General features: G+C 37.3%; 4 protein-coding genes across 4 annotated transcripts; 3 read left to right on the forward strand and 1 right to left on the reverse strand.

The window, feature by feature from the left end:
* Positions 1–311: 311 nt before the first annotated feature.
* On the forward strand, positions 312–4,148 carry LOC117239359 (farnesol dehydrogenase-like). The gene is made up of 5 exons (XM_033504847.1): positions 312–630; positions 1,752–1,878; positions 2,928–3,060; positions 3,343–3,477; positions 3,995–4,148. Exons 1-5 carry the CDS (start codon positions 333–335, stop codon positions 4,052–4,054), a joined length of 753 nt encoding a protein of 250 aa, XP_033360738.1. The 5' UTR covers positions 312–332; the 3' UTR covers positions 4,055–4,148.
* Positions 321–17,097, forward strand: LOC117239358 (farnesol dehydrogenase-like). Its single transcript, XM_033504846.1, has 6 exons — positions 321–356; positions 13,319–13,592; positions 14,701–14,827; positions 15,877–16,009; positions 16,292–16,426; positions 16,944–17,097. Exons 1-6 carry the CDS (start codon positions 333–335, stop codon positions 17,001–17,003), a joined length of 753 nt encoding a protein of 250 aa, XP_033360737.1. The 5' UTR covers positions 321–332; the 3' UTR covers positions 17,004–17,097.
* On the reverse strand, positions 7,302–9,522 carry LOC117239356. Its single transcript, XM_033504845.1, has 2 exons — positions 9,228–9,522; positions 7,302–9,188 (listed from the first exon to the last, which is right to left on the reverse strand). Exons 1-2 carry the CDS (start codon positions 9,492–9,494, stop codon positions 7,344–7,346), a joined length of 2,112 nt encoding a protein of 703 aa, XP_033360736.1. The 5' UTR covers positions 9,495–9,522; the 3' UTR covers positions 7,302–7,343.
* Positions 17,098–25,982: 8,885 nt separating the features above from the next.
* Positions 25,983–27,580, forward strand: LOC117239362 (farnesol dehydrogenase-like). The gene is made up of 2 exons (XM_033504851.1): positions 25,983–26,319; positions 27,428–27,580. The coding sequence occupies exons 1-2, from the start codon at positions 26,022–26,024 to the stop codon at positions 27,556–27,558; spliced, it is 429 nt and encodes a 142-aa protein (XP_033360742.1). The 5' UTR covers positions 25,983–26,021; the 3' UTR covers positions 27,559–27,580.
* The last annotated feature ends 278 nt before the right edge of the window (positions 27,581–27,858 follow it).

The following is a 27,858-nucleotide window of genomic DNA, read 5'->3' on the forward strand; positions in this document are numbered from 1 at the left end:
TGATTGTATGAAGCTATAGTTATACCTATGATTTATAGTTTACATGATCGCATTATCTGTCTCTCTATAATTTGCAACTGAAACATCCTTTTGTATTTTGCACGTTCTATTTCGAGATATTTAACTAGTTGTATTTCATGTACGAGTCCTGCTAATTGAAGATCATTACATACACGTTTGTATGAAATGTACTGTATTACGTAAGTACTTACTTGGAACGACATAACATGAGTGAACACTGATTGGTAGAAATCAAGGTCAGTGCGTCCACATCTTCATATAAAGTAACGCAATGCCTTCATTCGCAGTTACGTTGCGGTGAGCTAACAAGAATGATGAATCGTTGGTGCGGTAAAATAGCAATTGTGACCGGTTCCAGCAGTGGAATCGGTCTTGCGATATCGACAGCTCTGGTTAGCCATGGCATTAAAGTAGTTGGTTTGGGAAGAAGAATAGACAAGCTTCGGGATGCTGCAGCAGAAATTGGAAAGGATAAATTTTTCCCCATCGAGTGCGATGTAACGAACGAAGAAGATATTCTTAAGGTGTTCAAATGGATCGACGAAAAGTTTGGTCGCCTAGACATTTTAGTGAATAATGCTGGAGTTGTTTGTGTCACACCTATCATCGGTAAAATATTTATGTTAAGTTATGTTAAAATACATATGTTTTACTAATATGTTTGTATTTGCATTTGCATTTTCCTTTTCTCTGTAATCTTCTTTCTTTTTAAGTATTGCCAGTAATCATAGGTTATATTATTATGCTACAGGTGTAAAATGGTTACACTAATCTAGATTCGTTTATCTACTATCTATAGTAGGAAAGCTTTCGTTGGACAAATAGTGTTGATGTGGAGTTGGTGTCCCAGATTTCTTCAGTATTAGCAGAGAAGTCACTTGTGTGGAAAATTTCAAGAAAATTACAATTTCGTTATCAGTACAACCGCTCGAGTGAATACAATAATTCCTTTGAATTATCGTGCTTGATTAGATTAATCTTCATGTCATCGGTTTACTGTTGAAGGCGTATCATAGTACGCGGAAGGAGTATTTATATACATTTGCATTAAAACATAAGCATTACAACTTTTGTTATGTTAGACCAGAAATTCAACCATACGAACAAAACAAATAGGATCCTTTTATTTTGCAAGCTATGTGATTTTCACTTGTTGCAATCTCTGCGTGGTATTTATTCTGAAAAATCGCTATCTATTAATTATCACTGATATGTAGCTGACGATTAGCACTTATGCTGTGTTAAAAATGCTTTGCTATATCAAAACTTCGCTGTGCATTAGTTATGTTCTGATCGAGATTTTCTTGCTCCAAATTTTCTAAATTCATCAGATAAAAAAGTTGTTACACGTGTTTAAGAAATATTCGAAAAATTTTTAGGAAAATGAAATCTGATACAAAAAAATTGTGTTCGCTATATTCGACCGATCTTTTCAAGTAAAATTCAAATTTTGTTTGCGTCCAGATGTTTGCTTTCCTACAATATCTACTATTTCAAAAGAATAATGCTTTCCTAGTCATTATTTTTAAATGTAAATGTTACAAATGTCAAATATTACATAAATAATACAGTTTTACTCGCGAAATTGAAGTTTTTTTTATCTAAACGTTGATTCTTACATGTCCCAACTGTTACATTTAATTACTCTTACTAATAATAGCTTGGATATATAATAATATTCATAAATACATTTCTGTTTGTAATAATTAATCGTAAATATTCCGTTACAGACTCAAAAACCGAAGAATACCGTAGAGTCATTGATACCAACTTGATAGCACCAGCAATTTTTGCACGAGAAGCAGTAAAAGCTATGAAAAAATGCAACGCTTGCGGCCATATAATTAATATCTCCAGGTAACTCCATGTATTACATAAGAATATATTTCCTCCGTAATTTACTGATGGCAGCGTCGAATAAATATATCTGTGGAAAATGCCAAAGAATCTATCGTTCCGTTTGTCCTCTCAAATCTTAATTGTTTTTTGTTAATCTAAGCAAGTAGTTTTCATCTTTTATTTACAAACGGAGAAACAAAAATGAAACATATAACTTTTATATTGAACACTACCAAATAAACTCGATTCGTTTGAATTTAATTTTTTGCCCAATATATTTTTATATGCACATTTTACGTATTTATTGAATTACATGTTATTTCTGAAATAATTAAATAATATAAAGACTATCGTTTTTCAAATGATATTTATTTCATTCTAGAGCAAACTTGAGTTGAATTCATGAAACACTTCCCCTAGCATATTATTAGAATTATTAAAAAAGTTATAATAGACATATCAGGCACGAAGTAAACGGAAACAAGTGTGTCTTGAATACAATATAAGGCCGGGAAAAATAAAGAATATTTGCATTTCTTCCAGATATATTAGGTTGTACCAAAAGTTTCTTTCGTTTTATAAAGAATTAATATTATTTTCATGTGTTGTTCATATGTTCCAATGGAATAGAAAGCATGATACATAATTCGATAAAATAATATAAAACAAGAAATGTTGTACATTTATTACTTCTTTATAAAACGAAACAAACTTTTGGGACAGCCTAATAGATTGATTTACCAAACTAAGATTTTATATATAGAATAAATTCAGCAATACGTCAATGTCACTGTGTATCTCTAGATTTTTACATTCCACAATCTCTTCAATCGATCGAATTTCTATCGATATATGCAAGACATCCGAAATAGATAAAAAATATGAAAACAAGCAAAATGTCTGTGCTCATTTTTTCGTAGTTTGTACGTTATTGCGAAGAACTACAAAAAGATTCATTAAATTCCGTGATTTCGTAGAAATTAAACTATACTGTCTTCCATTATACTAATTTTTCACAGACAGTTTGATTAAATTATTACATTTTTTAATATGAAGCATATTTATAGCATTGCCGGATTACATCTTGAAGGTATAGCCATACCGATCGGCATGTACGGTCCTAGTAAATACGGTTTAAGAGCTCTAGGGATAGAACTCCGTCACGAAATAATCGCAGCCAAGCTGAACGTCAAAATCACGGTAACAGCTCGTTATTTACATATGTATAGTATATTATTTAATGTCATCGTTAGTCCATACGTACAGACAAGAAAATGAAAATTTTCGAAGTTGTGGGAACATTTAAAACCTAAATCTAACAGATGGCGTTGATAGATATCGTTGTTATTTCTATAATTAAAATTGGCTCAACAAAATTGTCTATGATTTTTTATTAAAGTAATTCTGAACAATCAAATATAAGCATGCACATACTATAAGAATAAATAATACTCACATAGTTTTATCTGTATATTTTAATAGAATATCAGCCCCGGAGCTGTGATGACGGATATGATAAAAAGTGTCCAAGATGTCGTGAGCAATAATTTTATATTAAAAGCTGAAGACATTGCCGAAGCAGTGATCTACGCGTTAGGAACACCGGAAACGGTCGAGGTATGTATACATAAAATATCTGTTCACAAGCACATACACACTGTAACGTCTCTTAGTAAGATTATCGACACACATTTTATGCCAATTTCGTTCTGACGTTCCCGCATTTGTACTCATTTTATTTCGTTCCTAATATAAGATCTGTATAAAAAAATATTATTTACGCTATCGTTATATTAATTCATATAATTCGTATAACAACTATAGAGATAGATAACCCTTTTTATACAGTTGATTATTGAATTATGTTCTTTCCTATTTTATTGTTTTTCTATTTACTTATGTTCCTTTATTTTACCTATTTGATATTTTCTTTTATTTCTTTCTATGCATACAATTTTTATATTTTTTTCTATAATATGTGGAAGTAAGCATTTTGTTGTTATAGGATGATAGATGATTATAGAATGATAGAATTTCTCCTTTCTCAATTAAGATCATATGTCAATATTATGTGAACGTTATTATTTTTACTGGTAATGATTAACTTCAATATTCATAGAAATACTGTTTGCAGATTCCGGAAATCACGGTAATACCACACGGCACGGGATTTATTTTCACACAGCGGGATTGACTCACAGTTAGTCATTACTTAGATGCTGTAACATGCCGATTTTAATGTACTTCACGCCTGATCACATCATTATATCAATGTACAATGGCGAAAAAATCAGTGTGTTACTCCTACCTTGCAAGTATCAGAGTAGTTGAAGACATATGTTGTTAGATATGCCATTAACGTTTTGTATCTACATTATTATTACTATTAGCTTATTACCATTTATACAAAGGAATGTAAGAACCGATGACCTCATTAGAACGATTGTGAATCTTAATGCAATATGGTAAAATCAAGATGTATGTAGGAATGTTTTATGGAATAGAACTTTGGACACTCTGTTAAATGGATCATCCTATTTAATAAAGAAATGGATTAGAAAACGGAGCTTTATATTTTTCCCTTTAAATATAAAAAAGGACGTCTTTGTGCGTAAAGTGCGTACAATAGACTTAGCCTAGATATGTTTATTACTTAATTAAAACTGGTACGTATACATTTTACGACGTCTTACGCTGTTTTTAGCTTGGCATCGTCTTCTACAGATTAATTTCTGAAAACAAATATCAGCTGGTAGTTTTTACCGCGTGAAGTGGCTACATACGAGACCTTGCCAGAGCCCTAATCCAATCCACTTCCACTATATTTTTTATTTGTCATTTGAATTGTACATAAATGCTGTTACTGTTGACAATGTGCATCTGATGAACGTTTTGTTCTCCTTCCCTTTTTTACATGTATCTGTTGAGTGTTAGCTGTACCCAGTAATCTTAGGTACTTATATCTTATAGTCCGTCATGAAGTAATGAAATAACTAATGGCTATTTATGAAATTCGCGACATTCTTATATAGACTTTTTCGTATTGACGTGCAGCTGTTCGCGGGATCGTCAGCAGATCGCCGATCTGCGACGACTTTGACTCCTGAAACTGTTTGCGAACGACGACGATAAAATACACGTGTCAAAATACTATCGTGCAAGTACTTACTTGTGTTATATTTAGTTCGGAAATAATACTTACTTTTTCGTCGAAATTTTAAACTGTCATAAATATGTAGTTATTGATCGTCTGCAAATTTTAGTGTCTGTAAAATCTAGTACTCTCTATCCATTTCCTGTTCAATGCATATTCTTTCCAGTTGGTGCACGCATTCTATCTTGATATTCTTATAATCTTCGGAGTTTTGTGGCGTTCCGTAAGGAATTTTAATAATGTCATGCATCTTTCTTTGCGGTTTTCCGTAGTGTGAATTTTGGAGCGGCGAAATAAATGTTTTGATCGAGCAAAACAGTTTTGACAACAAATTCATTGATTAAATATCACGGTTACCGATTATCATTTATAACTGTTTATGATAATTCCACATGGCATGCGTACTTAGAAAATACATAATTATACTTACATCCGGATTTCGGATCGAGTTTGTTCGTTAACTTAGAACTCACCTCCTTGGGCTTCTTTTTGTTGCGCCAGAGGCGCTCGTGTTTTCGCACGTTCGTGGGGAGACACGATCTCGAAGAAGCGCGCCAACGGGAGTGGTAAATTCCCGTTACGATTTGCTAATCGATGCCGCGAATCGCTCGATCTCTTATTTCTGTTAGGATAATAAGGGTAGTTAAATTAAAGATAACGCTGCTGCTAACAGGTTATTATATATTTTCACAAACCAACAACTTTGGTGTAACACAAAATGAATATTTGCTATGAGATGACTACGAATGAGTGCGACCTGAGTCTCTAGACGGATTATCGCGTATACTGATGGATTTGTCGACTCACTGTATTCGAATTGTTGACCGCTTGACGAGATGCTTGATTGAGACTGATCTTCGGGTGTAAACCCGGTCGAAGGATGTTGATTGTTCGAAGGATGTAAAATCAGTGATGTTCGGAGACGATGCTGTGGCGGAGGAAAGCTAAGGATGGGTGTGTCTAGCGCACGGAACCATTAGATTTGTTGGTGACGATTTTGGCTAAGTGAGTGAGGGAAATAGTCTTCGTTGTTAATTGGTTAAACGGAGGGTCTTAACCGCCCTCGAGAGAAAGTGGTTAGTGGGAGGAAAGTTGCATCATACGTGAGAAAAACCAACTTTCCCTTGTCAAGCCGTAGTAGACAAAGGTCTTTAGAAATGCTTCGGAAACAGGCGTTTGTTCAGTTTGAAGGACCTCGGCTAGGAAATTCCTAAGATTTATGGAAGATACTTGAGACTATTGAGGGTACGCAGTGAGTATCCGAAGACATCTGGTTGCCATCTTGCCCGCGGTGTGTGGCCTGGTCTAGGTAGAGTGTTACGCGACGTAACAGCTCGCGCGTGACCTTTCCTAGAGCTGCTATGACTTCGCATCAGATTCATCCTCGCAGACAATAATCCTAACCTTATCATAGGATCCCTTACTTTGCATCGCTTTCGGTAGCATATCTGCTGATACAGTTGCAACCGTATTTCATAAAATACCGTATCACGGTGCTCACAGTCTTAACTTGTAACACTCATATTTATGGATACAAGAGCACAAGTGGAAGTTGAATCAATTCAATACGAAATTTACTATTAGAATTGCTGGATTGCATTTTCAGTTACCGAACACCTTGTATATGTAATATCTCTATCAAATTTCTGTCTTTGGAACTTTTCAAATATGAAAAGTAAATGTTACGAGATAAGTCTCAATTAATCGATTAAAAGACACGTTATCACGTTTTGAATAAACAAAAAGTGAAATATCTCAGTAGGCATTACTTGAATACTTCTGGTGTCTATGTATGAAATATGATAGAGGTTAATATGCAAACAGTTCAATATATGCATGTAATATCGTGATATAATGTATTTACAAAGAGTGGACAATAGAGATGTTAATCAGACAGAAAAAGACGATTGTTATTCAACCTGAACTATTCACGCCAAACGTACAGAAAACAGCGCAATCCACACTCTCTCGGCAACGCCACTCGCAACCTCCGTCTCCGCTCAACTCGCACTCTGCTCCTCGACTCGCACTCTCTGCTTTTCGACTAACTCTCTGGCCGTTGCCGCATTCTGTTGCCTTTTTCCTAGGCCCACCGCACACGTGTTCTGCAGGCGCTCGTGGCCAGGGTCACGTAGGTCTTTTCCACGAAACTATGCACTTGAAAAGACCGATGACACATTGATGGACCCGACGGCGCCTCGGCTCTCGCGACATTGTTCATAGTTCGCCCGATATTTCTTAGGCCTTTCGTCCACGATACTACATTCGGCGATCCTGCAATAACATCTGCCCTCAGATGTTGCGTTCTATCTCGCTGTCATCAGATGCGTCACTTTCGGCGTTTAGGACCCAAGGTTTCATAAAATCGAGGTGTGTGCGGGTCCTTGCTTCGGTACTGCTTCGCACGCTTTCTTCTTTTCTTGTAATTTCGCAGGTTCCCTTCTAGCTTACCTATGTTTCGTTCGGTTAGGCTACAGTCAAGGCAGTTGGATACCACGTGTTCGACCTTTTCGCGTAACCCCTTGAACCAGAAGTCCTTCTTGACCATAGCTTCTGTTTTGGTAACCTCGAAATGCCCACGCTCGTGCGCTTGCCTGACTACTTGAGCCCGCATCGCCTTCGATACTACTATTAGCACATCGTCCTTACACTCCTTATACAAAATATTGTTTCTTACTACCTGCCCATCGGCCTGACTGCACGTTGCGGCGTCCAAAATCCTACGGACTTCAATGTCCTTGTTCTGTGCCCTTCTCAACCGTGCAATCAGCCCGTCTTCACTCTCCGTTACATACATAGTGCTCGGCAGGGGGTTCCTACTCGGAGCATCTACATGCTGCATACTTTTCCCCGGCCGATGACACACCTGATACTTAAACTCGCCTAGTAACAAGGCCCATCTAGCCACACGCACACACAAATCTTTCTTTCTAACTATACCTATCGGACTCGCATACTCCGAGTCTGACGATTTGATGACACCCTCGTTTGTCCACACTTCCATCAGATCATCTTCTTCCTTTCTTTCCGACGGCGCCAGTCTTCGCAGTCTTCGCGCTACCGGTTTGTCGCTTTTCAGAACTATTTTCGCGGTTATCCCGACGTCTCTCTTCTTCTCCGGCCTATACCCTTTAATAATATCCCGAATGGCTTCACGGTAATGAGGTTCTCGTACATGCGACAAGTCGATCTCGTCGGATTGTTCTATCGCGTTTACCCTCAGTACATCCGGCGCGTCCTCGTGACCGTCGGTCTGATCGTCGAGTCGTAAAAATGTCACCTCGCCCCGTTTGACTCGCAACTCTACCTGGTCTAAAAAATCGGTACCTAAGAGTAGACTGTGTCTTGTCATTACCTTATTCGAGACAACATGCAGGATGACAGTAAAGTCGTACCCGTCGACCGTCATTACCCTTGTAAACTCGCCCCAGGTACTATTGCCAGCGGAACCAAAACCATCAAACCTAAGTTTGCAGTTTCCCAGAGGTGGTGATCCTAACCTCGCATACTCATCCGCTCGTATGAACGTAAAGTCACTACCTGTATCCACTAACGAGACAAACCTGCAGCCATCTATCGACACGTCCTTCACATACTTCCCTTTTTCGGATCTTGACACTACGCAAGTCTCTTTCGGCCGTGCCGTACACCTCGCTGCAATATGTCCAAATCCGCTGCACTCGAAACACCTAACACCTTCTCCCCTCTCCGGACACTTAACACTTAGATGATCCTCACTATCGCAAATGAAGCATCTTCTTTTCTTCATTGCGTCTACAGATTGACTGGGCTTCCCGTTCTTCTGGGTTTTAGCCGGCTTCACAATCGACTTTGCTCTGCGACTCTTCTGCTCTTCGTACATCACTAACCTCTTCCTCAACTCTTTGATTGACGTAGCGCCGTACAATACAGCCTTATTGTTCTCGTCGTCTATTATTCCATCCACTATGTATTCCACCTTTGCTTCCTCCTCCATGTCCACATGGCTGGCTATTTCGAGCATGCGGTACATGTAAGCCAAACATGCTTCATCACTCTCCTTTTTTGTTTCTTCAAGTTTCTGATGTACTTGCCTACTGTTGACTTTCCTCGAAAATTCTTTCACTAGCCCCCTCTTCAACTCATGCCAAGTTCTGGCATGACACTCGAAGCTCGCGAATATTTTCGCTGATCCCTTCAGCAGCTTCCTGGCGTAGACTGCCTTCTGCCCATCCGACCACATGCACGTATCAGCGACTTCCTCGAACGACTCGAACCATCGTTCGACATTTTCACCTTTGTCGCCACTAAACGACTCTAATGCATCTTCGACGTCTCTAAAACTCAGTGTCGAACCAACGCATGCCCTTCGACAATATTCATCACGGTCCTGATACACCCTTCGCGTATCTCTCTTGTATCCTCTTGTGTTTTTCTTGTCATCTTCATCCTCACTTTCGTCGTCGCTTTCTTCTTCCGACGATATGTCGTTACCATCCATGGCCGCTTGTAGCCGTGCGCGTAATTCTACTTTTCTTCCCGTTGTTTTTAAACCCAAACTAGCGAGGCGCTCCTTCAACTCCTTCGTATTCATTTTCTCAACATCTTCATCTTCGTTACAATCACGCTCAGCTCTCTGTACATTTTCTAAATCTCGTTGACCGGTTAGCTCTTCACCGCCCGTCGATCCCTTACGATACGATTGTCCAGCCCTACACGCCCGATTCAGCCTTGCAATCAGCACTGACCTCGCACCCGATATAGGGAGGTTCATTCGCGCGAGCTTACTCCTCAGCTCCTCCAGCGTCGAACCCTCTTCACCCGACAATCGTTCGTCCCCGACGTTTGCCATTTTTCACACTACACAAACTTAAACCGTCAACGATATCGTCTTTTACCGCACCGCGTACCGGTAAATTCACAACTAGCTCGAATAGCTCTGTTAAACCGTTTCGTTTTCTGTCTTGTCCAATCCCGGAGGGGCCCCCAAAAATATGTAATATCGTGATATAATGTGTTTACAAAGAGTGGACAATAGAGATGTTAATCAGACAGAAAAAGACGATTGTTGTTCAACCTGAACTATTCACACCAAACGTACAGAAAACAGCGCAATCCACACTCTCTCGGCAACGCCACTCGCAACCTCCGTCTCCGCTCAACTCGCACTCTGCTCCTCGACTCGCACTCTCTGCTTTTCGACTCACACTCTGGCCGTTGCCGCATTCTGTTGTCTTTTTCCTAGGCCCACCGCACACGTGTTCTGCAGACGCTCGTGGCCAGGGTCACGTAGGTCTTTTCCACGAAACTATGCACTTGAAAAGACCGATGACACATTGATGGACCCGACGGCGCCTCGGCTCTCGCGACATTGTTCATAGTTCGCCCGATATTTCTTAGGCCTTTCGTCCACGATACTACACGCATGCATGTATTCTTTTTTCATTACAGAATCAACTCCAGTGCTTTTAAATATGACCATTATTTAGTGATCCCTATGAAGCGAGTGAAATCCTGTTATGTATTTGCAAAAGATCCAGCGGAAAACTTTTCCTCTAACTATATGAAACTTTCTAGGGTACTACTAGTCTTATATGTTATAGGGATCAAGGAGAAAGATGAAGACATTGTAATTATCTTCAAGGGTCTTGACATATTTTTGTATAAATCACAATTGGTGATATTTTTTTAAGAGTATTGCTTTAGGAGGACTGTCATTGTTATCAGATTAGTACTATATATATTATATAGGCTGTAAATGCATAATATATATAGATAAAAATCATCATCAGAATAGAGCACCACAAGTACATATTGATCGTATATGTATCGCATTTTATATAATGCCCAAAACGAATAGTATCTAACAGCTTACATAGGCATAATTATTATCAACGTCAAGCTAAATGTGGCTATAGAAGTTAATGTGAGAAATATATAAAATATAATTTTCAATCGTAACGCATGCAGTGACATGCGTTGCAACGCGTTTAATATATGTATATTTTTTATATTGATAATTATACTCTGTTTCTTGCTATGTATTCTATTTATACTAAGTGCATAGATCAATGAAATAAATTAACGGAGAGTAGCCATTCAGCATGACTTGAAGTTTCATGAAATTTCAGATCAATCCAACTATGTAGTGTAATTCTCGCAATTAGTTGAGATGTAACTCTGTTCCAAATGAAACTGGGATAAATCGTAGACGAAAAATAAGATTTAATTAATCATTCTTGTCGGGAGTGATGTACCATCTACATTATATGTAGATATCTTCGTTCCAAGGCAATAACGATCTAACTGCAAATTTGCCAATTCTGAGATAAACAAGTTCTCTGTCTCAGACATACCTAATATTTTCAGTATAACAGTTTTATAATTTCAATTATGTTTTTATGGAAATATTCGTTGTTGGGGACTTAAAACTGAATAGCGTTTTGTGGTCGTGATGAGTAAAAAACGACAAGCAGCAAAAGATGTTTGGGCGTCATAAAATAAATTAAAGTTATAGATCGTGGCATCGCTAAGCGAATAGACACTCGTCGCTTAACTGCCATTTGACTTATTCCTTACATACAATAAATCCGCAGACGCGACTTAGTCAATGATATAGGTTTGAATTATTTTCTGCTGCTCAGCCGTGCTCGATTTGCCGCTTTACCGCTTATTGCCTATCGAACGACTTATCTCTTACGGTTCTTTTGTATACTCACGACCTTAAGCTAGAATTATAAGACCGAATTATGTATGAAACATACAGTATGGCTATTGTAGTAAAGTACAAAATATAAAGTAATGTAAAATAACACTAGTGCAAGGTAAAACGATTATAACATAGACTTAAAAAAAATGTGTGACAAGCGACACGATCTCATGTTTAAAATAATGCCCAGTGAGTTCTGTGTACCTTTCGTATCGCAGCTTATGGATCAATCTCGTTCAGTTTTTAAACAAAAAAAAAAAAAAAAAATTTCGTTGTTGGCTATCGTACTTCGTAAGAGTAACGATAAGAATGTTAATTACACAGACATACTTAAGAGTAACTAGAGAAGGCAAAAAATATTGTTTATCTTAATATCATATAACATATACATTGTTACCTAATTACAAGCTTTACTAAATGAAATTTTCTTTCGGATCCTGAAATAGCGTTTCGTATTTGCGTCATTGTGGCGCTGCAACGGTGATATGTCTATCAGCAAAATTGATAAAGCTAATCAAGTAGTATTGCTAAAATTGCGTGTATCTAAGTAATCGGCAGAATTTGTATGTAACAAGATAAGCGGTTTGTAATATTAGATAAAGTGTGTTTTTACATCTCGAAATTTTTCATAAATACATACAAATCTGCGGTCTATTCATCATTAACAAAGTAACAAAGTGGTAATTCTACAATATTTAATCTCCTCACCTTACCCTTCGTTGGTAGTTCCGCTTGAATGTTATGTCATTAATCGAAGAATTGCCACTTTGGAAAATATTGCGATCTTAATTGGATACTATGATGGGATCCACTATCCAAGATTTCAAGTAAATGTTTTATTATAAAGTAACATCAACATGTACCCATCATTCTTCTCAGTTAAAACATATAAGAAACGCGCTCGGAGCAGAAAAATTTTTGAAAGAAATCGTAATTGCCAACTCATCATGAGTTGGCAATTATCATCACTATTTTACGGGTGTAGTACATGTAATAGTTACGTTAAACATGAGTCAGCTATTTAAAGCAAATACATGTAACGATCACTTGGCTAGAATAGCTTTTCGAGATGGTATAAAATAGAGAGCTATTTTTGATATTGTTACTTTTTTGCGACAATGTTTGTTCCTAAACATTAGTAACTAACTAGGAATTACACTCATTAATTCTAATCGCTATAGATATTTATTATTGCGTATCTTTACGCAATGTAATTCGAATGTTTGCACTGACTAATGCAACTATGGAGGAGGGGTGAGGGGAGCGGACGTATAGCTATAGTTATAGTTATAATTCCTGTATCGAATATACTTCATAAAGAAAATATAATCGCGATCATTACCAGAATCGCAACATCAGCTTCTCTATAACTTTCTATATTTTTCGTATTACACCTTTATGTATTTTTTACTTTGTGTTTTGAGATATTTAGCTCGTTGCATTGAAACTGAGCACTCTGTAGATTGCATGCTAGGTAATTGCTATGAGACGTCTCAAGTGGCTGCGACTGGTAGGGGCAAGAGTCTGAAATCTCTTTTTAAACTACAACGGAATACTTCCACGCGTAGTGACTTTGTAGCACGACAATACGAATGATGAATCGCTGGATTGGAAAAGTAGCACTTGTGAGCGGTTCGAGCGGAGGAATCGGTCTCGCGATATCGAAAGCTCTGGCTACCCATGGCATTAAAATAGTTGGTTTGGGAAGAAGAATAGACAAACTTCAGGATGCTGCAGCAGAAATTGGAAAGGATAAATTTTTTCCGATCGAGTGCGATGTAACGAACGAAGAAGATATTCTTAAGGTGTTCAAATGGATCGACGAAAAGTTTGGTCGCCTTGATATTTTAGTGAATAATGCTGGAGTTCTTAGTCCCACACCTATCATCGGTAAAAATATTTATTCACATCGATATATGGTATTTTACGAATATGCTTCGATTTGAATTTTCCTTTTTCTCTATTCTTCTTTCTTTTTAAGTATTGCCAGTAATCATAGGTTACATTATTATGCTACAGGTGTAAAATGGTTACACTAATCTAGATTCGTTTATCTACTATCTATAGTAGGAAAGCTTTCGTTGGACAAATAGTGTTGATGTGGAGTTGGTGTCCCAGATTTCTTCAGTATTAGCAGAGAAGTCACTTGTGTGGAAAATTTCAAGAAAATTACAATTTCGTTATCAGTACAACCGCTCGAGTGAATACAATAATTCCTTTGAATTATCGTGCTTGATTAGATTAATCTTCATGTCATCGGTTTACTGTTGAAGGCGTATCATAGTACGCGGAAGGAGTATTTATATACATTTGCATTAAAACATAAGCATTACAACTTTTGTTATGTTAGACCAGAAATTCAACCATACGAACAAAACAAATAGGATCCTTTTATTTTGCAAGCTATGTGATTTTCACTTGTTGCAATCTCTGCGTGGTATTTATTCTGAAAAATCGCTATCTATTAATTATCACTGATATGTAGCTGACGATTAGCACTTATGCTGTGTTAAAAATGCTTTGCTATATCAAAACTTCGCTGTGCATTAGTTATGTTCTGATCGAGATTTTCTTGCTCCAAATTTTCTAAATTCATCAGATAAAAAAGTTGTTACACGTGTTTAAGAAATATTCGAAAAATTTTTAGGAAAATGAAATCTGATACAAAAAAATTGTGTTCGCTATATTCGACCGATCTTTTCAAGTAAAATTCAAATTTTGTTTGCGTCCAGATGTTTGCTTTCCTACAATATCTACTATTTCAAAAGAATAATGCTTTCCTAGTCATTATTTTTAAATGTAAATGTTACAAATGTCAAATATTACATAAATAATACAGTTTTACTCGCGAAATTGAAGTTTTTTTTATCTAAACGTTGATTCTTACATGTCCCAACTGTTACATTTAATTACTCTTACTAATAATAGCTTGGATATATAATAATATTCATAAATACATTTCTGTTTGTAATAATTAATCGTAAATATTCCGTTACAGACTCAAAAACCGAAGAATACCGTAGAGTCATTGATACCAACTTGATAGCACCAGCAATTTTTGCACGAGAAGCAGTAAAAGCTATGAAAAAATGCAACGCTTGCGGCCATATAATTAATATCTCCAGGTAACTCCATGTATTACATAAGAATATATTTCCTCCGTAATTTACTGATGGCAGCGTCGAATAAATATATCTGTGGAAAATGCCAAAGAATCTATCGTTCCGTTTGTCCTCTCAAATCTTAATTGTTTTTTGTTAATCTAAGCAAGTAGTTTTCATCTTTTATTTACAAACGGAGAAACAAAAATGAAACATATAACTTTTATATTGAACACTACCAAATAAACTCGATTCGTTTGAATTTAATTTTTTGCCCAATATATTTTTATATGCACATTTTACGTATTTATTGAATTACATGTTATTTCTGAAATAATTAAATAATATAAAGACTATCGTTTTTCAAATGATATTTATTTCATTCTAGAGCAAACTTGAGTTGAATTCATGAAACACTTCCCCTAGCATATTATTAGAATTATTAAAAAAGTTATAATAGACATATCAGGCACGAAGTAAACGGAAACAAGTGTGTCTTGAATACAATATAAGGCCGGGAAAAATAAAGAATATTTGCATTTCTTCCAGATATATTAGGTTGTACCAAAAGTTTCTTTCGTTTTATAAAGAATTAATATTATTTTCATGTGTTGTTCATATGTTCCAATGGAATAGAAAGCATGATACATAATTCGATAAAATAATATAAAACAAGAAATGTTGTACATTTATTACTTCTTTATAAAACGAAACAAACTTTTGGGACAGCCTAATAGATTGATTTACCAAACTAAGATTTTATATATAGAATAAATTCAGCAATACGTCAATGTCACTGTGTATCTCTAGATTTTTACATTCCACAATCTCTTCAATCGATCGAATTTCTATCGATATATGCAAGACATCCGAAATAGATAAAAAATATGAAAACAAGCAAAATGTCTGTGCTCATTTTTTCGTAGTTTGTACGTTATTGCGAAGAACTACAAAAAGATTCATTAAATTCCGTGATTTCGTAGAAATTAAACTATACTGTCTTCCATTATACTAATTTTTCACAGACAGTTTGATTAAATTATTACATTTTTTAATATGAAGCATATTTATAGCATTGCCGGATTACATCTTGAAGGTATAGCCATACCGATCGGCATGTACGGTCCTAGTAAATACGGTTTAAGAGCTCTAGGGATAGAACTCCGTCACGAAATAATCGCAGCCAAGCTGAACGTCAAAATCACGGTAACAGCTCGTTATTTACATATGTATAGTATATTATTTAATGTCATCGTTAGTCCATACGTACAGACAAGAAAATGAAAATTTTCGAAGTTGTGGGAACATTTAAAACCTAAATCTAACAGATGGCGTTGATAGATATCGTTGTTATTTCTATAATTAAAATTGGCTCAACAAAATTGTCTATAATTTTTTATTAACGTAATTCTGAATAATCAGATATAAGCATGCACATACTATAAGAATAAATAATACACACATCTTTTTATCTGTATATTTTAATAGAACATCAGCCCCGGAGCTGTGATGACGGATATGGCAAAAAGTGTCCAAGATGTCGTGAGCAATAATTTTATATTAAAAGCTGAAGACATTGCCGAAGCAGTGATCTACGCGTTAGGAACACCGGAAACGGTCGAGGTATGTATACATAAAATATCTGTTCACAAGCACATACACACTGTAACGTCTCTTAGTAAGATTATCGACACACATTTTATGCCAATTTCGTTCTGACGTTCCCGCATTTGTACTCATTTTATTTCGTTCCTAATATAAGATCTGTATAAAAAAATATTATTTACGCCGTCGTTATATTAATTCATATAATTCGTATAACAACTATAGAGATAGATAACCCTTTTTATACAGTTGATTATTGAATTATGTTCTTTCCTATTTTATTGTTTTTCTATTTACTTATGTTCCTTTATTTTACCTATTTGATATTTTCTTTTATTTCTTTCTATGCATACAATTTTTATATTTTTTTCTATAATATGTGGAAGTAAGCATTTTGTTGTTATAGGATGATAGATGATTATAGAATGATAGAATTTCTCCTTTCTCAATTAAGATCATATGTCAATATTATGTGAACGTTATTATTTTTACTGGTAATGATTAACTTCAATATTCATAGAAATACTGTTTGCAGATTCCGGAAATCACGGTAATACCACACGGCACGGGATTTATTTTCACACAGCGGGATTGACTCACAGTTAGTCATTACTTAGATGCTGTAACATGCCGATTTTAATGAACTTCACGCCTGATCACATCATTATATCAATGTACAATGGCGAAAAAATCAGTGTGTTACTCCTACCTTGCGAGTATCAGAGTAGTTGAAGACATATGTTGTTAGATATGCGATTAACGTTTTGTATCTACATTATTATTACTATTAGGTTATTACCATTTATACAAAGGAATGTTAGAACCGATGACCTCATCAGAACGATTGTGAATCTTAATGCAATATGGTAAAATCAAGATGTATGTAGGAATGTTTTATGGAATAGAACTTTGGACACTCTATTAAATGGATCATACTATTTAATAAAGAAATGGATTAGAAAACGGAGTTTTATATTTTCCCTTTAAATATAAAAAAGGACGTCTTTGTGCGTAAAGTGCGTACAATAGACTTAGCCTAGATATGTTTATTACATAATTAAAACTGGTACGTATACATTTTACGACGCCTTACGCTGTTTTTAGCTTGGCATCGTCTTCTACAGATTAATTTCTGAAAACAAATATCAGCTGGCAGTTTTTACCGCGTGAAGTGGCTACATACGAGACCTTGCCAGAGCCCTAATCCAATCCACTTCCACTATATTTTTTATTTGTCATTTGAATTGTACATAAATGCTGTTACTGTTGACAATGTGCATCTGATGAACGTTTTGTTCTCCTTCCCTTTTTTACATGTATCTGTTGAGTGTTAGCTGTACCCAGTAATCTTAGGTACTTATATCTTATAGTCCGTCATGAAGTAATGAAATAACTAATGGCTATTTATGAAATTCGCGACATTCTTATATAGACTTTTTCGTATTGACGTGCAGCTGTTCGCGGGATCGTCCGCAGATCGCCGATCTGCGACGACTTTGACTCCTGAAACTGTTTGCGAACGACGACGATAAAATACACGTGTCAAAATACTATCGTGCAAGTACTTACTTGTGTTATATTTAGTTCGGAAATAATACTTATTTTTTCGTCGAGATTTTAAACTGTCATAAATATGTAGTTATTGATCGTCTGCAAATTTTAGTGTCTGTAAAATCTAGTACTCTCTATCCATTTCCTGTTCAATGCATATTCTTTCCAGTTGGTGCACGCATTCTATCTTGATATTCTTATAATCTTCGGAGTTTTGTACCGTTCCGTAAGGAATTTTAATAATGTCATGCATCTTTCTTTGCGGTTCTCCGTAGTGTGAATTTTGGAGCGGCGAAATAAATGTTTTGATCGTGCAAAACAGTTTTGACAACAAATTCATTGATTAAATATCATGGTTACCGATTATCATTTATAACTGTTTATGATAATTCCACATGGCATGCGTACTTAGAAAATACATAATTATACTTACATCCGGATTTCGGATCGAGTTTGTTCGTTAACTTAGAACTCACCTCCTTGGGCTTCTTTTTGTTGCGCCAGAGGCGCTCGTGTTTTCGCACGTTCGTGGGGAGACACGATCTCGAAGAAGCGCGCCAACGGGAGTGGTAAATTCCCGTTACGATTTGCTAATCGATGCCGCGAATCGCTCGATCTCTTATTTCTGTTAGGATAATAAGGGTAGTTAAATTAAAGATAACGCTGCTGCTAACAGGTTATTATATATTTTCACAAACCAACAACTTTGGTGTAACACAAAATGAATATTTGCTATGAGATGACTACGAATGAGTGCGACCTGAGTCTCTAGACGGATTATCGCGTATACTGATGGATTTGTCGACTCACTGTATTCGAATTGTTGACCGCTTGACGAGATGCTTGATTGAGACTGATCTTCGGGTGTAAACCCGGTCGAAGGATGTTGATTGTTCGAAGGATGTAAAATCAGTGATGTTCGGAGACGATGCTGTGGCGGAGGAAAGCTAAGGATGGGTGTGTCTAGCGCACGGAACCATTGGATTTGTTGGTGACGATTTTGGCTAAGTGAGTGAGGGAAATAGTCTTCGTTGTTAATTGGTTAAACGGAGGGTCTTAACCGCCCTCGAGAGAAAGTGGTTAGTGGGAGGAAAGTTGCATCATACGTGAGAAAAACCAACTTTCCCTTGTCAAGCCGTAGTAGACAAAGGTCTTTAGAAATGCTTCGGAAACAGGCGTTTGTTCAGTTTGAAGGACCTCGGCTAGGAAATTCCTAAGATTTATGGAAGATACTTGAGACTATTGAGGGTACGCAGTGAGTATCCGAAGACATCTGGTTGCCATCTTGCCCGCGGTGTGTGGCCTGGTCTAGGTAGAGTGTTACGCGACGTAACAGCTCGCGCGTGACCTTTCCTAGAGCTGCTATGACTTCGCATCAGATTCATCCTCGCAGACAATAATCCTAACCTTATCATAGGATCCCTTACTTTGCATCGCTTTCGGTAGCATATCTGCTGATACAGTTGCAACCGTATTTCATAAAATACCGTATCACGGTGCTCACAGTCTTAACTTGTAACACTCATATTTATGGATACAAGAGCACAAGTGGAAGTTGAATCAATTCAATACGAAATTTACGATTAGAATTGCTGGATTGTATTTTCAGTTACCGAACACCTTGTATATGTAATATCTCTATCAAATTTCTGTCTTTGGAACTTTTCAAATATTTTTTTTTTTTTATTTATTTGTTGAAATTACAATCAATTCTCGCGTTGAGAATTTTCAGTAATTTTTCTGGCGTGGCGCAGTGACATGGCTGTTTATTTACAATAAGTTAATACTTATTATAGATAGGTATAATTTATAAGTATTATAAGTTAGTGCATATGCTTAATTTGGATAATTAAATGAATCTAACGTTTAGGTCTAGCGGGTAGTGCCTCTTCAGCCTGCAAATCTGGTCCATCGTATCGAGTAGTCCAGTGATTAGGGGGTTTCGGTGTTTGTTGATTCTTTTGCTATATCTGTCGCTATATTTTGCTATTTCCTCTTTGACGGTGGGTATCTTGAGGTCGCGGTGTATTGTTTCATTGGTTACATACCAAGGTGCGTCAATTAGGGACCTTAGCGTTTTCGATTGAAAGCGTTGGAGTATTTCAATGTTGGAGTTACTTGCTGTTCCCCATAGTTGGATTCCGTAGGTCCAGACAGGTTTTATTACGGTCTTGTAGAGGGTAATTTTATTCTGTATATTTAGTTTGGAGCGTCGGCCCGTGAGCCAATAGAGTTTTTTTAGTTTGTCCTTTAGTTGCTTCCTTTTATCTGAGATGTGTGTCTTCCGCGTTAGTCTCCTGTCCAGGGTCATGCCCAGGTATCGGACTGTGTCCCTGCTAGGAACTGTTGCATTGTTGATGGTGACCTGGAGGCAGGTTTGTTTTCGGAGCGTGAAGGTTACATGTGAGGATTTCTTTTCGTTGACTTTGAAGCCCCATTTGTGAAACCACTTTTCCATGGAGTCGAGACTTCGCTGGAGAGTGGATGAGGCTATTACCGTCGTCTGTGTCGTCTGCAAATGTCGCTATTGTTATATCGTTTGATATAGGTAGGTCGGCAGTGTAGATGGAGTACAGTAGGGGTCCGAGGACACTACCTTGGGGTATGCCGGCTTCTATTGGGAATGTTGCGGAAGTGGCGTCTAGGTATTTAACCATGAATTGTCTATTGGTTAGGTAAGATTTTAGGATGGAGTAGTAGGGGTGGGGTAGGATCTTTTTAAGTTTGTATAGTAGCCCTTCATGCCATACTTTATCGAATGCCTGTTGGATGTCTAGGAAAACCGCTGAGCAATATTTTTTCTTTTCGAGTGTTTGGCTGATCGTATGAGTTAAGCGGTGGATTTGCTCTACTGTAGAATGATGTTTCCGGAAGCCGAATTGGTGATCTGGGAGTGTTTTCAAGTTCTCTAGGATTGGAAGGAGTCGGTTCGTGAGCATCTTCTCGAATAGTTTGGACAGGGTAGGTAAAAGACTGATTGGGCGATAGGAGCTGGTTTCGTATATCGGTTTACCGGGTTTAGGGATGATGGTAATCAATGAGATTTTCCAGGCCTTAGGGTAGTGTTCAAAGCGAAGGATAGCATTAAAAATCGATGTGATGAGTGCTATCCCTTTTATGGGAAGTTCCTTGATTGCTCTATTGCCTATTAGGTCGTGTCCTGCTGCTTTCTTGGGGTTTAGGCGACTGATTGTTTCTATAGTCTCAGCAGAGGAGAAGGGTTCGATAGGAGGAGACATTTGGAAGGGGGTGTGAAGGTATTCAGTAACGTCCGCGGCGGCTTGGGGGGAATGGGGTTTGAATACTTTTGACAGGTGTTTTGCAAACAGGTCGGCTTTTTCTATAGGCCTTCGCGCCCGTCCACCTTGCGGACGGCGGATAGGTGGGATTATTTGTGGGGGGCGTGTGAGTTTCCTGGAGGCCTTCCATAGTGAGTAGTTGGCGTCGGCTGTGGGGGATAAGCTGGCGAGGTATTTATGGAAACAGTCGTTTTTATAGTTTCTTAAGGTTCTGGATAGCTTTCTAGTTGCGTTGTTAAGTTTGCGTTTGTCCTCCGGTGTTCTATGAGTCTGCCATACTCTTCTTAGTCTACGTTTTTCTGCTATTTTTTTTAGTATGTATTGGGGATATTCTTGTTTGCTGTTAGATGGCTTTGTCGGTGTGGAGAGGCGGATTGCGTTTATTATGCTCGTGTTTAAGTATTCCGTGGCTGCTTCGATATCTTCCTTTGTTTTTAGTGGGGTGAAGGCTGAGTGTGTAAAGACTTCTCTGAAGAGCTGCCAGTTGGTGTGTTGGTTGTGAATGGAACCATTAGGTGTATTCTCGATGATTGTTGAACTGACTGTTGCTATCACGGGAGAATGATCAGAGGAGAGATCAGCCGAGGAGTTGATCTGGACGTGTCTTGATGGGATATTTTTAGTTATGAAGAAGTCCAGAAGGTCGGGTATTTTGTTGGTGTCAGTGGGCCAGTATGTGGGTTCGTATGTGGTGAGGTAGTTGAGGTTGTTGTTTATTATGCTGTTTAAGAGGTTTTTGCCTCTTGTTGTAACCAGTCTGCTGCCCCATTGGATGTGCTTGGCGTTATAGTCTCCTCCAACTATGAATCTGTTGCCCAGGGTGTCCAGGAAGTTATCAAAGTCTTCTTTGGCGATGGAGTGTCTGGGAGGGCAGTATACTGCTGAGGTGGTGATTGAGCCATGACAGTCTTCTATTGCTACGTTTGTTGCTTGGAGGTAGTCTTTCTGGAATGATGGGAGTTCGTAGTGCTTAATACTTGCTTTGATTATTATTCCGGTGCCACCGTGGGCCTTTCCGCTGGGGTGTTGGGTATGGTAGAATTTGTAACCATTTATTTTCAGGTAGCTCTTGTCGGTGAAGTGGGTTTCCGATACGAGCATTACGTCGATTTGCTGGTGTTTTAAGAAGAGTTCTAGTTCAAGTTTGTGTTGCGCTAGACCGTTGGCGTTCCAGAGTGCTATGCGCCTTGGTTTTATTTTGAGTCGGGGCGTGCTAATTTTTCCACGATGAGTGTTAGTAGCGATAGCAAGTGATTTATTTGCTCCGATTGTTTCTCTATTAGCTTTTCAAGCCTTGAGGAGTTGTCTGCGTTAGGTGGGTTGGGGACACTGTTTTGGGGAAGGTTCCTTTGGCTGTTCGGGTTATTTTGGATGCCTTGTACTGCTTGGGCATAGGAGGTTGAGGTGGAGATGAATTTGGTAGGACTGGGTGTTTGGTTGGTTGAGGGGGTTGGGGTAGTCGTGAATTTCGGCGGGCTGGGTGTTTGGTTGGCTACCTCTTTTGCTCTGAGTTTAGGATACCTGTTTGTGTATAGTGTTTTATAGGCTGAGCAGCCTTTGTAGTTGGCAGGATGGTCCCCTCGACAGTGGATGCATTTCGCTGGGGTTTCCGGTGATTTGGCGCACTGGTCAGTGAAGTGAGTGCCTGCGCATTTAACGCAGCGGAAAGTATGGTTGCAGTATTTCTGGGTATGACCGTACCTTTGGCACCTTTTGCACTGCACTATTTCTTTTTTCACGAGCGGTGGTTCGATCTTTACTATCGCGTTCATTAGGCGACTGATGTTGTAGATTTCCTTATTGTTCGGCTTTTGTTTAATGTCTAGGAAGAATAAGGATAACGGGTCTTTCGAGACTCTATGCCTTATATTACTTACGTTGATGACTTCGTGGCCGAGTTTTGAGAGTTCGTATTTGAGTTCATCTATGTCTGCTGAGTGGTGGATGTTTCGTAGGACCACCCGGAAAGGCCTTTCCTGTTTGAGTTGGTAGGTGTGGAAGTTGGCGTTCAGGGTCCTAAGTATCTTGGTGAGTTTTCTGTAAGCTTCTGGGTTCCTCGGCAGTATTTTTACTTTATTGTTATTTATCTTTAGGTTATAGTCCTCCTTGGAGATATCTCTCTCTAAGGACTTGATCATTGTCTGTATGTCGATGACGTCGTCCACAAATATTGGTGGGGGAAGGGGGATTCTCTGTGAGTGTTGGTTTGGTGGCGGTTCTACGATTTCCATGGCGTCGTTTGAGGATTCCAATACGGCGAACCTGTTGTGAGTGTTTATTTGTATTGTTGTTTCTATTTTCCGTTTCTTGGTAGTATTAGCGTTGTTGGTGCGGAGAGTTCTGCTACACTTCTGCCACGGGGGGGGTAGCGCCGGTTAGTTGCGAGTCTGCTCCGGAGAGCCTGGTCGCGATTGCTGTTAATTCGAAATGAATAACTAGTCGTGAGGCTATGAGGCTAGTATTCGGGTTGGGGTTAGGTGCGTGGGATTTTCTTCTCCCTAAAGGGTAGGAAACACTTGGTTGTGTTCACTTTCGACGGTTGGGCGACACGTGTTGTTTTCGGACTACGCTGGGCACTAGAGACACGTCTGCACGCTTCGGCACTCCACAGCGAACTGATCGTAACTAGTTGAGATGTAACTCTGTTCCAAATGAAACTGGGATAAATCGTAGACGAAAAATAAGATTTAATTAATCATTCTTGTCGGGAGTGATGTACCATCTACATTATATGTAGATATCTTCGTTCCAAGGCAATAACGATCTAACTGCAAATTTGCCAATTCTGAGATAAACAAGTTCTCTGTCTCAGACATACCTAATATTTTCAGTATAACAGTTTTATAATTTCAATTATGTTTTTATGGAAATATTCGTTGTTGGGGACTTAAAACTGAATAGCGTTTTGTGGTCGTGATGAGTAAAAAACGACAAGCAGCAAAAGATGTTTGGGCGTCATAAAATAAATTAAAGTTATAGATCGTGGCATCGCTAAGCGAATAGACACTCGTCGCTTAACTGCCATTTGACTTATTCCTTACATACAATAAATCCGCAGACGCGACTTAGTCAATGATATAGGTTTGAATTATTTTCTGCTGCTCAGCCGTGCTCGATTTGCCGCTTTACCGCTTATTGCCTATCGAACGACTTATCTCTTACGGTTCTTTTGTATACTCACGACCTTAAGCTAGAATTATAAGACCGAATTATGTATGAAACATACAGTATGGCTATTGTAGTAAAGTACAAAATATAAAGTAATGTAAAATAACACTAGTGCAAGGTAAAACGATTATAACATAGACTTAAAAAAAATGTGTGACAAGCGACACGATCTCATGTTTAAAATAATGCCCAGTGAGTTCTGTGTACCTTTCGTATCGCAGCTTATGGATCAATCTCGTTCAGTTTTTAAACAAAAAAAAAAAAAAAAAATTTCGTTGTTGGCTATCGTACTTCGTAAGAGTAACGATAAGAATGTTAATTACACAGACATACTTAAGAGTAACTAGAGAAGGCAAAAAATATTGTTTATCTTAATATCATATAACATATACATTGTTACCTAATTACAAGCTTTACTAAATGAAATTTTCTTTCGGATCCTGAAATAGCGTTTCGTATTTGCGTCATTGTGGCGCTGCAACGGTGATATGTCTATCAGCAAAATTGATAAAGCTAATCAAGTAGTATTGCTAAAATTGCGTGTATCTAAGTAATCGGCAGAATTTGTATGTAACAAGATAAGCGGTTTGTAATATTAGATAAAGTGTGTTTTTACATCTCGAAATTTTTCATAAATACATACAAATCTGCGGTCTATTCATCATTAACAAAGTAACAAAGTGGTAATTCTACAATATTTAATCTCCTCACCTTACCCTTCGTTGGTAGTTCCGCTTGAATGTTATGTCATTAATCGAAGAATTGCCACTTTGGAAAATATTGCGATCTTAATTGGATACTATGATGGGATCCACTATCCAAGATTTCAAGTAAATGTTTTATTATAAAGTAACATCAACATGTACCCATCATTCTTCTCAGTTAAAACATATAAGAAACGCGCTCGGAGCAGAAAAATTTTTGAAAGAAATCGTAATTGCCAACTCATCATGAGTTGGCAATTATCATCACTATTTTACGGGTGTAGTACATGTAATAGTTACGTTAAACATGAGTCAGCTATTTAAAGCAAATACATGTAACGATCACTTGGCTAGAATAGCTTTTCGAGATGGTATAAAATAGAGAGCTATTTTTGATATTGTTACTTTTTTGCGACAATGTTTGTTCCTAAACATTAGTAACTAACTAGGAATTACACTCATTAATTCTAATCGCTATAGATATTTATTATTGCGTATCTTTACGCAATGTAATTCGAATGTTTGCACTGACTAATGCAACTATGGAGGAGGGGTGAGGGGAGCGGACGTATAGCTATAGTTATAGTTATAATTCCTGTATCGAATATACTTCATAAAGAAAATATAATCGCGATCATTACCAGAATCGCAACATCAGCTTCTCTATAACTTTCTATATTTTTCGTATTACACCTTTATGTATTTTTTACTTTGTGTTTTGAGATATTTAGCTCGTTGCATTGAAACTGAGCACTCTGTAGATTGCATGCTAGGTAATTGCTATGAGACGTCTCAAGTGGCTGCGACTGGTAGGGGCAAGAGTCTGAAATCTCTTTTTAAACTACAACGGAATACTTCCACGCGTAGTGACTTTGTAGCACGACAATACGAATGATGAATCGCTGGATTGGAAAAGTAGCACTTGTGAGCGGTTCGAGCGGAGGAATCGGTCTCGCGATATCGAAAGCTCTGGCTACCCATGGCATTAAAATAGTTGGTTTGGGAAGAAGAATAGACAAACTTCAGGATGCTGCAGCAGAAATTGGAAAGGATAAATTTTTTCCGATCGAGTGCGATGTAACGAACGAAGAAGATATTCTTAAGGTGTTCAAATGGATCGACGAAAAGTTTGGTCGCCTTGATATTTTAGTGAATAATGCTGGAGTTCTTAGTCCCACACCTATCATCGGTAAAAATATTTATTCACATCGATATATGGTATTTTACGAATATGCTTCGATTTGAATTTTCCTTTTTCTCTATTCTTCTTTCTTTTTAAGTATTGCCAGTAATCATAGGTTACATTATTATGCTACAGGTGTAAAATGGTTACACTAATCTAGATTCGTTTATCTACTATCTATAGTAGGAAAGCTTTCGTTGGACAAATAGTGTTGATGTGGAGTTGGTGTCCCAGATTTCTTCAGTATTAGCAGAGAAGTCACTTGTGTGGAAAATTTCAAGAAAATTACAATTTCGTTATCAGTACAACCGCTCGAGTGAATACAATAATTCCTTTGAATTATCGTGCTTGATTAGATTAATCTTCATGTCATCGGTTTACTGTTGAAGGCGTATCATAGTACGCGGAAGGAGTATTTATATACATTTGCATTAAAACATAAGCATTACAACTTTTGTTATGTTAGACCAGAAATTCAACCATACGAACAAAACAAATAGGATCCTTTTATTTTGCAAGCTATGTGATTTTCACTTGTTGCAATCTCTGCGTGGTATTTATTCTGAAAAATCGCTATCTATTAATTATCACTGATATGTAGCTGACGATTAGCACTTATGCTGTGTTAAAAATGCTTTGCTATATCAAAACTTCGCTGTGCATTAGTTATGTTCTGATCGAGATTTTCTTGCTCCAAATTTTCTAAATTCATCAGATAAAAAAGTTGTTACACGTGTTTAAGAAATATTCGAAAAATTTTTAGGAAAATGAAATCTGATACAAAAAAATTGTGTTCGCTATATTCGACCGATCTTTTCAAGTAAAATTCAAATTTTGTTTGCGTCCAGATGTTTGCTTTCCTACAATATCTACTATTTCAAAAGAATAATGCTTTCCTAGTCATTATTTTTAAATGTAAATGTTACAAATGTCAAATATTACATAAATAATACAGTTTTACTCGCGAAATTGAAGTTTTTTTTATCTAAACGTTGATTCTTACATGTCCCAACTGTTACATTTAATTACTCTTACTAATAATAGCTTGGATATATAATAATATTCATAAATACATTTCTGTTTGTAATAATTAATCGTAAATATTCCGTTACAGACTCAAAAACCGAAGAATACCGTAGAGTCATTGATACCAACTTGATAGCACCAGCAATTTTTGCACGAGAAGCAGTAAAAGCTATGAAAAAATGCAACGCTTGCGGCCATATAATTAATATCTCCAGGTAACTCCATGTATTACATAAGAATATATTTCCTCCGTAATTTACTGATGGCAGCGTCGAATAAATATATCTGTGGAAAATGCCAAAGAATCTATCGTTCCGTTTGTCCTCTCAAATCTTAATTGTTTTTTGTTAATCTAAGCAAGTAGTTTTCATCTTTTATTTACAAACGGAGAAACAAAAATGAAACATATAACTTTTATATTGAACACTACCAAATAAACTCGATTCGTTTGAATTTAATTTTTTGCCCAATATATTTTTATATGCACATTTTACGTATTTATTGAATTACATGTTATTT

Source organism: Bombus vosnesenskii, unplaced genomic scaffold (genome assembly GCF_011952255.1).
Source record: "Bombus vosnesenskii isolate JDL3184/JDL3185 unplaced genomic scaffold, Bvos_JDL3184-5_v1.1 scf7180000013950, whole genome shotgun sequence".
Taxonomy (NCBI): domain Eukaryota; kingdom Metazoa; phylum Arthropoda; class Insecta; order Hymenoptera; family Apidae; genus Bombus; species Bombus vosnesenskii.